This window comes from Anoplopoma fimbria, chromosome 21 (genome assembly GCF_027596085.1).
Source record: "Anoplopoma fimbria isolate UVic2021 breed Golden Eagle Sablefish chromosome 21, Afim_UVic_2022, whole genome shotgun sequence".
Lineage (NCBI taxonomy): Eukaryota > Metazoa > Chordata > Actinopteri > Perciformes > Anoplopomatidae > Anoplopoma > Anoplopoma fimbria.
Window position 1 is genome coordinate 21,859,735 of NC_072469.1, and position 15,900 is coordinate 21,875,634.

At 43.8% G+C, this 15,900-nt stretch overlaps 1 protein-coding gene across 3 annotated transcripts; it reads left to right on the top strand.

Annotated features, from left to right (window-relative positions):
• Positions 1-474: 474 nt before the first annotated feature.
• On the top strand, positions 475-15,259 carry spata13 (spermatogenesis associated 13). 3 transcript variants are annotated; one of them, XM_054622738.1, is made up of 13 exons: positions 475-562; positions 6,096-7,667; positions 9,374-9,832; positions 10,549-10,693; positions 10,880-11,007; positions 11,254-11,433; positions 12,001-12,180; positions 12,436-12,615; positions 12,735-12,967; positions 13,507-13,636; positions 13,781-14,156; positions 14,377-14,451; positions 14,562-15,259. In XM_054622738.1, the coding sequence occupies exons 1-13, from the start codon at positions 554-556 to the stop codon at positions 14,741-14,743; spliced, it is 3,849 nt and encodes a 1,282-aa protein (XP_054478713.1). In that variant the 5' UTR covers positions 475-553; the 3' UTR covers positions 14,744-15,259. The 3 variants fall into 3 exon arrangements, with proteins under 3 accessions (XP_054478713.1, XP_054478714.1, XP_054478715.1); XM_054622739.1 differs by lacking the exons at positions 475-562; positions 6,096-7,667 and adding an exon at positions 8,657-8,864; XM_054622740.1 differs by lacking the exons at positions 475-562; positions 6,096-7,667; positions 9,374-9,832; ... (1 more) ...; positions 10,880-11,007; positions 11,254-11,433 and adding an exon at positions 11,683-11,776.
• Positions 15,260-15,900: the final 641 nt, after the last annotated feature.

Sequence of the window (15,900 nt, forward strand, 5' to 3'; positions counted from 1 at the left end):
GCCGTGCGGTCACGCTGTGGTCAACCAATAAGCTCAATCGTAACCTGTGGAAGCCCCGCCCCTTGGAAACACTGCAACAAGTGCATTGATGATGCTTCCAGCTCCAGACCTTTAGAACCGCAGTCAACACCGAAATAACGAGCTTCCTCCAGATCAACGGATGACTCAGTGTTGCTTCTGTGCGGTTACCTGACTACCAGCAGGTTTTGCCGGTCGGTGAAAGAGAAGTAAAAACAAAAACTAGCGCAAAGTTGCGTAATTTAAGAAACAAAAGTTGCTCAGTGAGCTCATGTGCTAGCTCGCTAACTGCAGTGTGTGTGAGCAGGCAGGTCTGTCGACATGCTGCAGGGAGACTGGTGAGAACTTCTTCTTCTGGTACCCGACATGTGTGTGAGAGACGGGGAGGAGTGCGGAGCAGCGAGACGACGGAGCTCAGAGAAACCCAGGATCCTGCACCATGGCTGACCGACACACAGCTGCTCTGTGAGGACAGAGAGAGAGACACAGAGAGAGAGAGAGAGAGAGAGAGGTCAGGAGGACAACACCAGCCACTATGAGCAGGGTGAGCTACTTGTACTTGTACCTGCACTCACAGCTAAAACAAGTGATTCCTTTTAAAGCACATGCATCATAATCGTGTCTCACATTTCCCTCTTGTTGTGCTCTTGTTTGAAATGCAACCAGAGGGGTTATTGCAGTGCATTACAGCCCTGGTTGTTATAGTGATGTGGGAGATGCCAGGCTGTGCAGGGAGTTGGTGAAGGAGGGGTGGGGGCACCTACTACAAAGAGCTTTATGGCCAAAGAAAGTTAATTAATGCAGAAATAAATAAGCAGTTTGCCCCCCGAGTTCTTTGTAGGCTTAGAAAAAAACTACTCAGTGTAATCTCCTTCCACAGCTCCTTGTTTTCAGTCTGGGTCATTCTTAGTATGTACTAACTCGTAGGAGTCTGCAGCCATCACTGCAGTTTATTGTGTTCGTGGCTCTCGATTACGGAACTTCATACTAGATCATGCACCGTTTAATATCCAAAGGCCACACTCCTCTGCTTTATAGAGGATATAAAAAACGACAGATATACTTTTTTACAACAGTACCCCTACTGAACCACTACAATATAATTTAACACCAGGCTGCTTTTTTATCATACACGGTTGTTATTATGAGGCAACATTTTTTGTGTCTGTAGTTTATGAACTTAATCTGCATTACTTTTCTTATATTTGTACTTCAGTCTGTATAGCAGATAAGAAAACTACCAGGCATTTTCAGTGCTGTGACTAAGTCAAATAGGACATTTGTTTCGGGGAAATATTATGTTCTTTATCAACCCGGAGCATAAACTATTTCCAAGCTCACAAACAGATGGGAACGGATGTTTAAGGTCGTCTCAGATCCCCAGATGATACGAGTGGATTTGTGCTCTTTAGAAGCAGTTTTCATGGTCTTTATGAATAATGAGTCTTTTGGTTATTGTTGCATCGCTGTCAGGTTTCACTGTTGACTGTCGACAACGAGACTCAGTGGATGTTTTGTCCTCTCTAAGCCTTGTGCACTGTGTGGTGTTAGATTTCCGTCAGTCTGTCTCTGCGACAGTCCACAGCAGATCGGGTGAGCAAGTGTCTGCCTGTGTGAGAGTGGTGACACTCCCTGGTTCAGCCTGTACCTGTACTTCCCACGCTCTATGGAAAGGGGCGTGGCGTCTCCAAATCCCCTTCTATCTTACAGATCAAAAAATGAGGAACCAGGTCATGAACATATATGAGACTTTACCGGTGAACCTGAACCGGTAGCATATGTGTTCACGTGATCCAGGTGGGACATTGTCTACTTCATAATCATGTTTTCACCCTTAAAATATCGAGTGCACATGGGCCAAGTTGCCTCCTGCTGTCAAGCCCTTGTGGGCTCTTTACAAGCTTTGGGTGTCACTCTCAGTCAGTGCTGAATAGCTTAGTTTTCGCCCTGATTAGGCTATCATGTGTAGATGAAACCAGTCCTGAACACAGACTGGTAAAGCTCCGCTAATAAGATTATTACTGGGATAGATGAGGAATAGGCCATACACACACACAAACATACACACTTCCTCTCCCACACACGGGTCCCTCATACAGTAAATTTCCTTCAGAGTTTTATTGCTGACACTTTTAATCTTTGCCAGGAAACAGGCTGTAAGGTCAGATAACAAGCATCAAGGCTAATAAGATTTTAATATGGATTCAAATATTTAATACTGAATATTGTCAAGTGTTTCTTAATCTTGCTAGACGCCTGTACAACCACAATGTGAACTTTTTTTTTTTCACTTTAAAGACAAAACACAGTGAACTTTTCTCTAGTTCTGCAGCTTAAGTTTTTAAGTTACCCACACTGATTTAGCTAATCAGCCAATCTGTTATTTAAAACATTATTGGCATGTTGTTTCAGGACGTGTCAGAGCTGTGTCTTCCTCAAACCTTTCACGCCTTTAGACAAATAGACAACCAGTAATATGACAGCTTGCGAAAGAATGACGGTGTTGCTCCGGGCTGGTTGTGTCTGTCTCAGAGTTAAGCCAGAGAATGGGAAATGACTGAAAAAAACTTTCCTTGATACTTTCTGTCTAGTGATTTTTTCAATTTAATGCTCAGCTCATTTTGGCCTAATGGGTTTTATCCTAGCCTCAGGCATGACATACCTCTGCAGAGGTGAACTATGGGTAGGAGATCACTAATTACTATGCATTTATGTCTCCCTGCATAACAGCCTCGGTTTTGCAGCCAAACAGGAAGGGAGTCCGTGATTTAAATGCCTTCCTCCCTGCACTCACCCATGTGTGTGAGTGCACATTCACATGGACATGGGCCGTGCAATATGTGAAGGGATGCTCTAACTAATAGTGCATGTGTTTTTGGAGTGCATACTTTGTGCCCTTCTATACTTGTTTATGTATCTGGGTGAGTGTTTTCATCCTTGTCTATGGGAGTCTAATCTGAGGTTGGCTCCAGCTGGCTGCCATGTGTGGGGGGGGGGCTCCTCCCTGAGCTCTTAATTAACTCTGGACCAGGGCCCCAGTGTGCCGCTCCCATCCACATCCTAGCAGGAGGAAAACCAGAGAGCAACAGTGATCCTGGTACGGAGGAAGAGCAAAGATGATAAAGGACAGTTCATAGGAAAAGAGACCCGCATTCACAGACAGTAGGGTGCGATATTAACATGTAAGTAGTATTTGTCTGGATCTTGCAATATGCATAGCTGTTGACGTGGACGTACTAGATGCTTTTATATTTTTCTGTTTCTTAAGAAATATGGGGGAAAGGAAAAGATGCTAGAGATTTAAGCTTTTGATCTTGACTTTTAGAGATAAGTAAACAAAATGAAAATAAAATTCAGAATAATGCTTTTCATTACAACATATTCCTGTACTGTGTATGTATGGTTGACTGTAAAAAAAAAATACAGTACCTTGAGTAAAAAAGCAGCTCAGTATTCCTTTATATTTCATATTTTAGTGTAAGAACAGCTTTTCATAAACAAGGAAACTGTAGTTGTCAGTGTTGAATCTGTTCTTTAAATTGGTAGTTATGGATTACCAACAGACCTGCCATTTCAACAGAGAAACAAGTTTGTCCACCATCCACATCAAAGCTCACATTGTCATTGAGGTTGATGCTTTCAGTCGAGACTTGAAATACAATAAGGCTCATAAAGACGTCAGCAGTTTTTAAAGGGCATGGTTAAAGGTAACAGAAACGAGCATACTGTACACTTATTGGCGTAAAAAGCATATTGCATATAAGTGAAAGTCTGTGTAGTCCTTTTGTCAAAGTCAGCACCTGCGTCAGCTTGGTTCTGACTAACAGCACTGCCAAGCATTACTAGATGCCAACTGGCCTGTGGCAGTTGGCGCCGGGTTTAGGGAAAAGGCAGAGAGATGTTGAAGGATAGCCCTGCTGGTAAAATGGCTGGTAGCACAATGTGAGTATTCAAAACAAAAACAAGCCACTCAAGCTGTGGAAATTCCCTTCCTATCTCCCATCTTTCTGCCTGACAAATAGATGGAATCATTGATCCCGTCTATTTTTCCAGTTGCTACCCATCCAGATTCTTTCAGTAGCCGAGGAGGAGAAAGTACAAGAAGACGATTCAGCATTGCTTTGAAAGGCAGCACATTGTTCACGAGGGGTGTTTACTGTCTGTCAGCAGCGGTGCTTGGCAGCGGTGGCTCTGTGTTTACATAAGTGTTCTGTGTGATGGAGTGAGCTGGTTGAAGTGACAGCAGATTCCACAGAGAGTTTGACTGAGAAAGCCCATCTGCTGCTGAACACGCAGGAGGAACGGGAATGTTCCAGGATCCCTGCAGCTCCCAGCATGTGTAGCCTACATAGCGGACATGGGAAGCAAGACTGCCTTCAAACCTTAAAAAATGCCTTCAGTTTGTGTTAGGACGGAGTGATGCTGACAAAATCACAGCATTTTTTGGTTGAATAGCTGAATGATAATAACAGTATAGTGAGGTGTGTTGTTAGAAGACAAGAAAATGTAAAACAATTAGCGGTGATGTGTTGTTGTTTTTTTACATTTACATTTACAAGCGGAATATTCAGTTAATTATTTTTGTCAACACACTGTAATGTAGCTGTTATCCATTATTAAGTGACTACAGAGGATGTCATTGATTAGATAAGGTAAAAAGTAAGCTTTTTTGTTTTTTTACCATGTTACATTTTTCTAATAACCAAAATCTCAGAGGATGTCTGGTCTCACACCCTGATATTGATATTACAACCACATGTACTTTTAGTCCGTTAACATAGATGGAAAGTTTGGGTCATACTCAGTGAAGAATTTTTTTAAAGCCTGACCGCCTGGTTTAACTATTCTTATTCTCACCTCTTGATGCAGGGACACTGTGAGAGAAAACTTACATGTTAATACACAAACTGTTGTTTCAGAGAAATGTAATAAGTAGTCCTATATGGGATGATGAATTTTTATATTCATTAAACAAACCATGTTGCCACTATTGTCTATATACTGTAGTCTCTATAGCCTAGTAATTTTATAGTAAATTAATTATCTTATTTTAGATCATTTGTAAGCCAGTTGGCAGTTGTAGAAGTTCTATGATAACTATTGAACACCAGTCAAAACATTGAGTCATAAAGGAAACCTGGAGAAAGTGTGAGAATTTGGTTCTTTTTTCACAGAAGACATGTCACAGCAGGAAAAACGTGTGAGAATAATACTCGAATGCCATTTAGCTGCCTCAGTTTAAGGGTCCTGGCATTGTACATGATGACTCACTGTCACACTGTCATGGTTTCCGGGAAAACTTGAAGAACAGAGCCATTGTTAATGTTATTACTGTTGTAACACCTGTACTTTTACTACTATGACACATTAAATGTACCCTCTGAAAAACACCTACTAGTATGAATCCTATAAAAACAAACACTGTCTGTGTATCAGGATAAAGAGTTAAACTATGTTTACTGTGTTGAAGACCACACAACCCTCCCCCACACCGTCCCCTCATCATCTACGTAATCTGGAGAAAACTGGGCAATTTATTGCATTAATCACAATGGATTAACAAATTTCATTGCTTAGTCACGCTCACAGAGCCCCACTTCAAAGGCTCAGCTACATTTGCCACTGCCCTGAAGCACACACACGGACACACACACTCACATAAAGCTGGACTTGACACAACACCACCCCGACCTGGGCCTCAGCTCTCCTTGGACATTGAAATACAGCACCAAGGACAAATGCATGTTGTGTTCTCAGGGAAATATGTTTTACTCCTCTGGATTACAGAGGCAACTGTGCTGTAAAGTTTACACACACAATTGTTTATTCTCAGGCCTCCCTGTCCCAATTATTTTTCAAAGCTTTCCCTGGAAATACATTACAATGAAAATCTTACTGTGTTCAGTTAATTTTTAAAAACAAATCCATATTTTTCTCTAATGGTGTCTTATGTGCTTTTATCTGATCAGCAAATTGTTTCTCATAGTAACCTTTTGAATAGGACCATTCATTCTTCTATAACTCAACAAGCAAAGAGTTCTAAGATGAACTAAATGAATCTCTGTTTGGTTTTGCAGGCAGAACAACAGGACAGGGTCTTGTCCACCAGCGAAGACTCTCTCCCGTCCCTCCACAACTCTAGAGCTGAACCTCTGATCCGAAGCCGACCCCTCAGTGATATATACCCATTCCACAGTCACACTGACAGAAGTGTAGTCCCATGTCTGCTGTCTGGGTATGGCGCCCAAGTACAGCCGGTGACTGCAGGTCCTGACGAAAACCGGTTGAATGGCATCAACTCCTCCTCCTGGTCCAACCCTGTCATAGGTCAACCAGAGGGAAAGCCGTATTCCTCAAGAATTATGAGGCTTTTTTCTAACTCGAGGAAGGGCCCTCTCCCCGCTCACAGTCCAACCACTGACAGTGCCGCCTCAACCCACAGCAACGACGGCAACAGCGTACCCCAGTCCTGGTCAGGACTATCGGGACTGGGCGTCGTGGACTCCTTCAAGAAGCTCCGCTCCTCTGTGCTCCAGGGAATACAGAGTAGAGGAGCAGTTGGCCAAGATGGAGAACAAGACCCATCAGATCAGGAAATGGCTAATGGCACAGGTGTGGCGGACATTAACCCTGGTCTAGATGATGCAGAAAATGATTTCAAGTTTGCAGACGGATACAGTGGGTCTAATGGTAATTTTGATGGCCAAAAGTTTGCTGAGATGAGCCACCGTGGATCGGATATTGAGGACTTTGATGATGAGGAAAATGGTGACGGAGACGGTCTCACACGCAACACGCGGTGCTCAAGGAGCATCAGGAGAGCGTATGGAGCAGGACGCATCTCTTTACTGGACACAGGGAATAGGAGGATAGCAGGAAAAAGCACAAATGAGGCTACGGACAGTCGAAAACCAGATGAGACATCCAGCATCAACGTCCAAACAAAGAACACGAATGAGAACACAAATGTGAAGGTGCTGAGCAGACTGAGCAAAAGTGCAGAAAATATTCACATATTTAAGGTGCCTTTCAGACGCAAAGCTCCATCTCCAGGACCTCCTTTGCTTCAGGAGGACACCCAGAGGACTATCGCGTCAAACGGGACACAAAACATCCAGAGGACAGCCAGCGCCTCCTCAGTGGATCTCCGGGGCCTCGGCGTTGGCCGCAGGAAGAGCCCCGTGATGACCAAAGGGCCGATGCTAGTTGGCAGCAGGACCGACCTGACTGTCAGACGCAAGCGAAGTCCCTCCCCAAGCACTACCTCTCCATCCCCGTTGTCACCCCTGACCCGTCTCCATGACGACTACTCCCGCCGCGTGCCTTGCCTGACAACCAGTGAGCGACAGCGCCGGCCCTCGCCCGTCAGAGCCCGGGTCATGTCTGTCGGACGCACCCCTCTGGTTCATCTGCAGCCTGAATGCACTGACAGCCCCCAGCAGCACCAGGTCCTAATTAGCCCGGTTTCTGTGGAGCCCCCAGAGGGAACAGAGCAGACCTCACCTGGTAGCTCTGCTCATTATGAATCGCTCACTGTGGCCACAACAGGTGGTTCTAAACCGAGAGCAGAATGTGATCCATCTCCTCTTAGCCAGGAAGAGCCTTCCCAACAAGAGGATCAGACTGAAGTCAACGTGCAACCAAATGAGGTAAGGGAGGAAAGTCGTGTGTGTGTGTGTGTGTGTGTGTGTGTGTGTGTGTGTGTGTGTGTGTGTGTGTGTGTGTGTGTGTGTGTGTGTGTGTGTGTGTGTGTGTGTGTGTGTGTGTGTGTGTGTGTGTGTGTGTGTGTGTGTGTGTGTGTGTGTGTGTGTGTGTGTGTGAAAATGACAGTGAAACAATAAAATGTCCTTGATGCATACTGTCTATAGTTTCTGTTAGCAGTCAGTATTACCCCACCTGTTCATCCCTGCTTATGAACAGAAGATCTGATACATAGCAGAATGTGTGAAAAAACAATGATGGCATCAAGCTAGTGTTATCTTTATCATTGACTTCAAAACAGTAGATTGGAAATCATTAGATAACAGGCTCGCTGTGAAGTTTCAAAAGAGGAAGGAATTACTGAAAGACAACGGAAAGGTTTTCCTTTATAATCTAGATCAGCCTGATAATTAAAGGATGCCAATCTTCCTCAGTGGTGGCATTGACCCTTGTGTTGGGAAATGAACCATCACACCTCCCATGAAGTGATTATGTGAAGTGATCTTTGAATCCGGTATGATTCTAACACACTGCGATAAGTTTGCGTGTCAACGTACGTGATGCTAGTCAGTATTGTGCTCGTATGCTTAAAAAAAAATAAAGAGCTCTGTGTGTCCAAAGTCCCCTTGGGTGTCACATAAATATTAACATAGGCATAAATCGTTCTTCACTGTGAGGTGAGTGTGATATACTGACTTCTGCTGCGGAAGGGTCACATGCTGAAGCTAGCTGTTCTGTGCGTCCAGGCACACTGAAGGAGCAGAGTTAATGATTAGGCTTTGTTTATGATTAGTGGCCTTTGCGCAAAACTGATCCATAGTCCTGTTGCTGTGGGAGTCCAGCCCCCCCCCTTCCTCTAGCTGGAGCCAAGTGGATCAAAGTCCAGCCCCATAGACACTGGGCCTTGGACAGCTAGCAGCCCCACCAGTTAGACAGGATCCATAAACACACTGTTATAGTGAAATGATGAACCGGAAAAATCGAAATTGTTTACCTTAGAAATCAAGTGGCCTTTCCTGGCCTCAAAATTTTTTTTTAAGACACAGGTCAGTCTGTGTTTGTGTGTCTTCACAATGGTGCTAGACCACTGGGTGCCTTTCCAGTGTATATGCCGGGGACCCGACCCAGATGGAGAAAACCAAGAGGTGAGGTTTGATATTGCTGGCTGACTAACAGAATTAGAACAATTTCCAAATGAGTAACCATTAGCCAATATTTGCGCGTTGAGTAAACAATACCGGCTGAAATACATACAGGATGATAACATTTAATTGTGGAATATTTGTGGAATATCTGTTGCAGTTTTTATTTGAACTTGATAAGCAGAGGAGGTGTATTGTGTTCAATATGTGGAGTGAATCACTGTGTGAACTTGAGTGCGTTCACATGATAAAGAATTTTCTCAGGAAAGTCCTGATAAAGTTCCTTAAAATAGTTTCACACTGATTTTTGTGGTTTCTGCCTTGAGATCCATATGCGTAGTGGGACATTTTATGACTTGCAGACATCACCATTTTGCTCTGTTTCTGATTAACAAATGTTCTTCCCAGCAAACATCATGTTCTACATCTGTGTGCATTGCAGATCATTGAACAGGGGCAAATCAATAGCGCCGTCCTTGTTGAGTTTTGAACGTATACTTTTTGATCCCTAGGCGACATCAGACCAACAAGAGCCAGAAGCACTTCTCCAAACAGATGAAGTCTCTCCAACAACCAGCAGCACCCCTCCTATCTCTCCTACATGCCTCTCAGAGTCGCCCACATCGCCCTCATCATCCTCAACCGATGCATCCACGGAAATATCCCAGGTCAAGCCCAGGCGAAGGAGCGGACGCCCGAGACCTCGTCCCATTTCTGACTACGGGCAGCACATTTCCAGGAAGCACTGTATTCCAGAGGAAGGGGCAGAACTGCATGCTGAAGAAAGGACAGCAAACACATTGCTGCATAAAGACTGCAGTGGTAACGAAGCATGTGGGAACGGAGCGAGCCCTGAGAACCGCATCGCAAACGGAGACGTTGAAGGCGTGAGGCAGCGTCCAATCTCAGTGATAGGAGTTGTTGATCTGTTCTCTCCTGATACTGAGGAGAAAGACGACCGCCTTCCTTCTGTAAGCTTTTACAGTTATGGTTTAAACCTGCTAGAAGCACATTGTTTTGAAAAACAGTGAAAATGCTTAGATAAATTCCCATTTACTGTGTATAAAACTGGAAATGTGGTCTGATACTTAGTTTCAATGACTCAGGTGTTGCAATCATGGTTGGCTTAAGGCTGATCTAGTTGCTAGTGAAGGAATCCAAATTATGAAATTCAAGTTTAAAAGCATGTTTAAACTTCCAATGTGTTAAAAATACTGTATATCCTCCACTTGGTTGGGAAGAAAACTGTTTTTTCCTGCCAGTGCTCGCAATGTTAGTGATGGTTTATACATAAAGCTCATAACTTTTGTTTTAAAGATTTTAACCAAAGAATACCTCGATATTTTAAAGGGTAAAGATCAGTTTAAAATGATTTTCTCTTTACTAAATGAGTGTTTCAAGAAAGAATCTGCATTATTTAAACTGGACAAAAATACGACAACTTGGGGCCATTAACTTAGCTCAGTCCTTTTTGTCGTGTTCACTCTTTATAATTTGTGTAATGAAGGCATAAAATACCAAAAATGACAAGAAAAAATCTAATACAATTCATCATGGTCTGTTATCTGTTAAGAAGTTGCAGGCTCTATTTCTATGTGACAGCTGAACTGCTGGGAAGGTGTTGAAAGCCTGAGAAAGTGAGCTCTCCCTAAATCCCAGGATGTCTCTTCTTGTCTCCTCTCTGCAGTCCCTGTCGCGGCCGCCCATCCCCTCCCACCAGGTTCCCCCCTACAGAGCCGTGTCTGCCAGGTTTCGACCCTCCACCCTCTCCCAGAGCACCCCCATCGGACTAGACCGCGTTGGGCGGCGTAAGCTCCACAGAATGCTCAGCGGTGAGAAATAGGGTTGTTGCCGAGTTGGGGGAATGTCAATAAGTGTGTTGGAGGAAAATGTTGGTGTGGAGCCACATGTGGGTGTGCCCGCATCTGTGGCTTGTTTTCTGAATGATTTAGAACTTGTCAGAACTTTATCAGCTCCATACATTTTTATTTTTTTTAACCTCTGTGTATGTGTTGCAGATGGTGTGTCTAAGTGCTCAGCGACACTTGATGACAGCGTGAGTGAGGAGGAGGAGGGCAGCTTTGACGAGCTCGCTGATGTCACGCCCTACCTCCAGCCAGGGGTGGAACTCTCTGTGCTCAACGAGGTGAGGCCGAGGAGGGAAACTTGTCATGTTGCAACATTCAAACATCTTCTCCAGAAATGTGTTTTGAATCATGATGAAACCTGTAATCTTGTTGTATGCGTGCCTCGTGAACATCCATGTGAAAATGTTTGACAGAACAGACAACCACTGCAGTGTCCACAAGTCTAGACATAATCGTACATGCTAGACATGGGCTTAGCCTGCATGTAATTGTATTTTTATCTTATCTGTGTGTGTTCCTCTTAGTGGATAAGCTCCGGCCACACAGTGTATGCTGAGGCTCTCTGGGACCATGTGACCATGGAGGAGCAGGAGCTGGCCTTCAAGGCTGGAGATGTTATCCGTGTCTTGGATGCCTCGGATAAGGACTGGTGGTGGGGCAGGGGTGCTGACAAGGAGGCCTGGTTCCCCTCCAGCTTTGTGAGGGTAAGTGGACTTCCTGACCTACTTGTCTAACGCATGTTTGCTCTCCAGCAGCACAGAAAAGACCCGCAAACTGGCTTAGCTCCAAACAAACCTCACCAGCCCACTTCACAGTGTGTGTGGAAGAGTTCAAACCTCAGCAGTTCAGCTGGTTTCTGTGGTGACCAGAGCTGATTGACAGTTTAGTCTTAATTGGGAAGGCCGTGGTAACCATAGTGATGTTATTTGATTGGCAGATGGCCGTCTGCTGTGTAATTGCTTGGAGCTGAATGAATGTTGCCGAACAGGAGCTGGTTAAACCAGCACATGTTGTTGCCATAGTGATGTGGAGTTTTCTGTAGTTTAAGTAGTTATTGTTCTATCTTTTGTAATAATTTTGATTTAGCTAATGAGCTTTCATTAAACACAAAAATAATGTCAAGAGCCATGTTTGTTTGGCAATGTGTGGGGACTGGAAAGAAGATGTTTGGAAAATGAATCGTGACTTGAAGTTAATCTTAAGAAAACAGACTTATTTATGATTTAAATGCTGCTGACGAGGTCCCATTGTTTGTGCTGAATGTGTTTCAGGTGCGAGTGAACCAGGAGGACTCGAGTACAGAAAGTGTGGAGAGTGTAGCGGACCAGGAAGATCCAGCTCCAAGGGACACACACAGCACTCAGCACAAGGAGCAGATGAGAACCAATGTGGTTCAGGAAATCATGAATACTGAACGCATCTACATCAAGCACCTAAAGGACATCTGTGAGGTAGGGCCTCAATGTTTACATCTCGGGCTGCTGCTTCTGTCCTTTTAAGTAATCTAGACATGATTCAAACCCTGCTCTTAAGCTGTCCTAGATTCTAATAAATTTCAACTTTTTGTTATAGAATATTTAGAAAAAGCTACAGTTGTATTGCAGAAATGGCTTTTCTCTCTCTAGCATCTCCTGTTGGCCAACGTTTGAACTGTTTCCATACCTTCTGTGCAGTCAGCATACTGTTTTTTTTTGTGCAACTTTCAGGGTTACATCCGTCAATGCCGTAAACACCCGGACATGTTCACTGAGCTGCAGTTGAAGACCATCTTCAGCAACATAGAGGACATCTACAGGTTTCAGAGGCAGTTTCTCAAAGACCTGGAGAAGAAGTACAACAAAGACCAACCACATCTCAGTGAAATTGGCTCTTGTTTTCTCTTGCAGGTAGGAAACCCCACACAAGACCTTTCCCAATTCATGTAATCACTGTGTCACTCATTTATTTAACTGATTCAGTAGTTCAAACTTTTCATTGAATGTGAACGTGTATTTTTTTCCCTTAGGGCGAGGGCTTTTCTATCTACTCCGACTATTGTAACACGCATCCGTCAGCCTGTGCTGAGCTGCAGCGCCTCATGAAGTCCGGCAAATATAAGCATTTCTTTGAGGCCTGCCGGCTCCTCCAGCAGATGATCGACATTTCCATTGCAGGTTTCTTGCTCACGCCTGTCCAGAAGATCTGTAAATACCCCCTACAGCTAGGAGAACTGCTTAAGTACACCCCCAAAGACCACAGGTACTGGAAATTCAATACTTCACTATTTATACTACTCCTTTTACCACTTGCACTTATTGTACATTTTGAGCATCTATTTATTTACACATTCTGGTGCAGGCCAGAAAACATAGCAACTTATACTCGCGCATACACCCTTATTTCAACCACCCCGCACAAATATATAAAAGGGTATACAGTATATGGGTCACAAGCCATCTACTTAAATGTTGACAATGTTGGTCACTTCAGGATCCAATGACGCATCTTATGCCATCTTATACCTTGAATCAATGAAGCTGTTGTCTGTAAAGCATTACTCTGCCTTGGCTGTACAATGATATGTACAGTATTTGTGGCCTAGCATAAGCTTACCAATTAACCCATTAAATAATCATAGTCATTCATTCACCTTAAAGGAAGAATTCATGATTTGATAACTTACTTTGTCCATGATTGTGATTGAAGCAATGTGTTGCTATAAATGGAAATGTCCTTTCTATCAATTTAATGAGAAAGGTGAACCCTATGCTCATAGTTCCTTTGCTGATTTATTACAGTGACTACAGCGGAGTGAGCAAAGCGTATGAGGCTATGAAGAATGTGGCCAGTTTGATAAATGAGAGGAAGAGGCGGCTGGAGAGCGTCGACACCATCGCTCACTGGCAGGTGGCCATTCTACACTGGGAGGTGATGAGGACTAATAAATACTCCTCCAGTTTGTACTCTGGTTAATAAAATGGAGCGTATATGTTTTCCCAACCTTCAGTAAAGAATATTAAATATATTTTCTAAATGTTTTGACTCTGTATCTATGTAAACGTGTCGTTGCAGGGGCCTGATGTGCTGGAGCGCAGCTCAGACCTGATCCACTCTGGTGAGCTGACTCGAGTCGTCCGACAAGGCAAAATGCAACAGCGCAGCTTCTTCCTGTTTGACCACCAGCTGGTCTTCTGTAAAAAAGACGTCCTGCGCAGAGACCTGCTCCACTACCGCGGACGGCTGGATATGGACCAGACCGAGGTTGTGGATGTGCCCGATGGGCGGGACCTAGACCTGGGCCTGACCCTGAGGAATGCTCTGCGCCTGCGCAACGCCTCCACTCTGGAGTTTGTGTGTGTGCTGTGCTGCAGGAAGGCCCAGGACAAGCAGAGGTGGTTACAGGCCTTTGCCAAGGAGAGATACAGAGTCAAGGAAGACCAAGAGATGGGTGAGTCGAGACATTCCGTTCATTCATGACGCAAAACTGCTACTGTGGGTAAATGTCAAATAGAAGGTGAACAGGGGGACACGACTGTTGGAAGAAGGGGGTGGTTGGAAATATTTTGACCTGAAGGTGTGTGTTTGTGTGTGTGTGTGTGTGTGTGTGTGTGTGTGTGTGTGTGTGTGTGTGTGTGTGTGTGTGTGTGTGTGTGTGTGTCTGTTGGCAGGAATGGAGATCAGTGAAGAGCAAAGAAAACAGGCCATTGTTAATGCCAGAAGAGCCAAACAGAAGAAGAGCAAAAGTAAGGAAATATTTTACTTAATGCCACTCTTCATTTACATTTTATCAAATTACTTACTTTTTATTTCCATTCATAACTTTTCTTTTTTCTTTGTCCCCTTCACCTTTTAGACATTGGTTACTCTGGCTCTGTCCCGCCACACCACCAAAACCTTCACCCACTTCACCAGCGTCACATCACCATCCCCACCAGCGTGCCTCAGCAGCAGGTCTTTTCACTGGCCGAGCCCCCAAAACGAAAGCCTTATCACCTGTTGTACAGCATCACCCGCAACACCTTTTTCAAGAAATGAAACTTTGCTCCCTCGTCGTTTTTTGTTTTTTTTCTCCCCGTCCATGTTCGGAGCACGCCCAAACCGTCCTGAAGACTCAAAGAACACTCTTTACAACTATTTTTTCCTGTTTTTGTCAGCCTGTGAATGTTAAGTTCTGTTTTTGTGCCTCGTGTGTCTTTCTCTTTGTGTTTTGTGTTGTGTTGATTTTGTTGCATCATGAAGTTCAGTGCCTTGGAAAGGGCTTGACTAAAGTGTTAAAATACTGACTGTCCATTTTGTTTCTGTTAAAATGCTGCTCACCCAAGAGACTCCCACCCCTTTGTCTTATTAATTCTAACTGAAAGATTTTTTAAATGTTAATTATGACAATGTATATTCTGCTTTTAAGCCGACAAACATGGTTTTAGTTTATTTCACAGAGGCTGGACCCTTTTTTTTTGCTGCGAGTCTGTCAACTCTGAGCACCAGACAGCCAGAGGATAAATTAACTTACACAGTCACCTACTTTGTTAACACTGTAAATAAAACTCTTGTACAAACATACCTAGTGAGAATGTTGTCACTTTAAGATAATTCTGTTTTCCTATACAATTGTTTGTTTATTTCTATTGCACAGCAAACACATTAGACCTGTTTGTGCCTGTTGAATATTTGTTCACATGAATTCGATAGAAGGCAACGACAGCAGTTAATGAAATAAACATTAGCCATAGGACTGGAGGAGGTGCCGTCAGCGAGCTCCCTGTTTCTCCAATGCCAGGATCTGGTTTCATACGCCTGTCGACTGTGCATCCAAACACTGTGCTGTGAGGCTCTGCACAGTTTGTTGCTGTTTCTGTAAGGCAGTTTTTGCTGAAAGGAAAAGAGAATGGATCCTAAACCCCAGAAATCAGGAATTAGATGATAGCGGCTTGATGGGATGCCTGTGTCATGGGCACAGAGCGCGAGGCCGATGAGAAGAAAAGCGGAGATGATGCATCTCAACCGGATGCTGCTAGTGTAAGTAAGATATATCCTTAATGTGGTGTTATAATTCTTGAAGTTCTGTAACTTAAATTTAAACATTTAAAATCTTAATTTTATTCAATTTAATCATTTTTTTCACATTTTAATTAGGAATAAAGCCATTTCTCCAGAATAAAACCCGGAGATCTGAGTGGACATAACATCCAAAC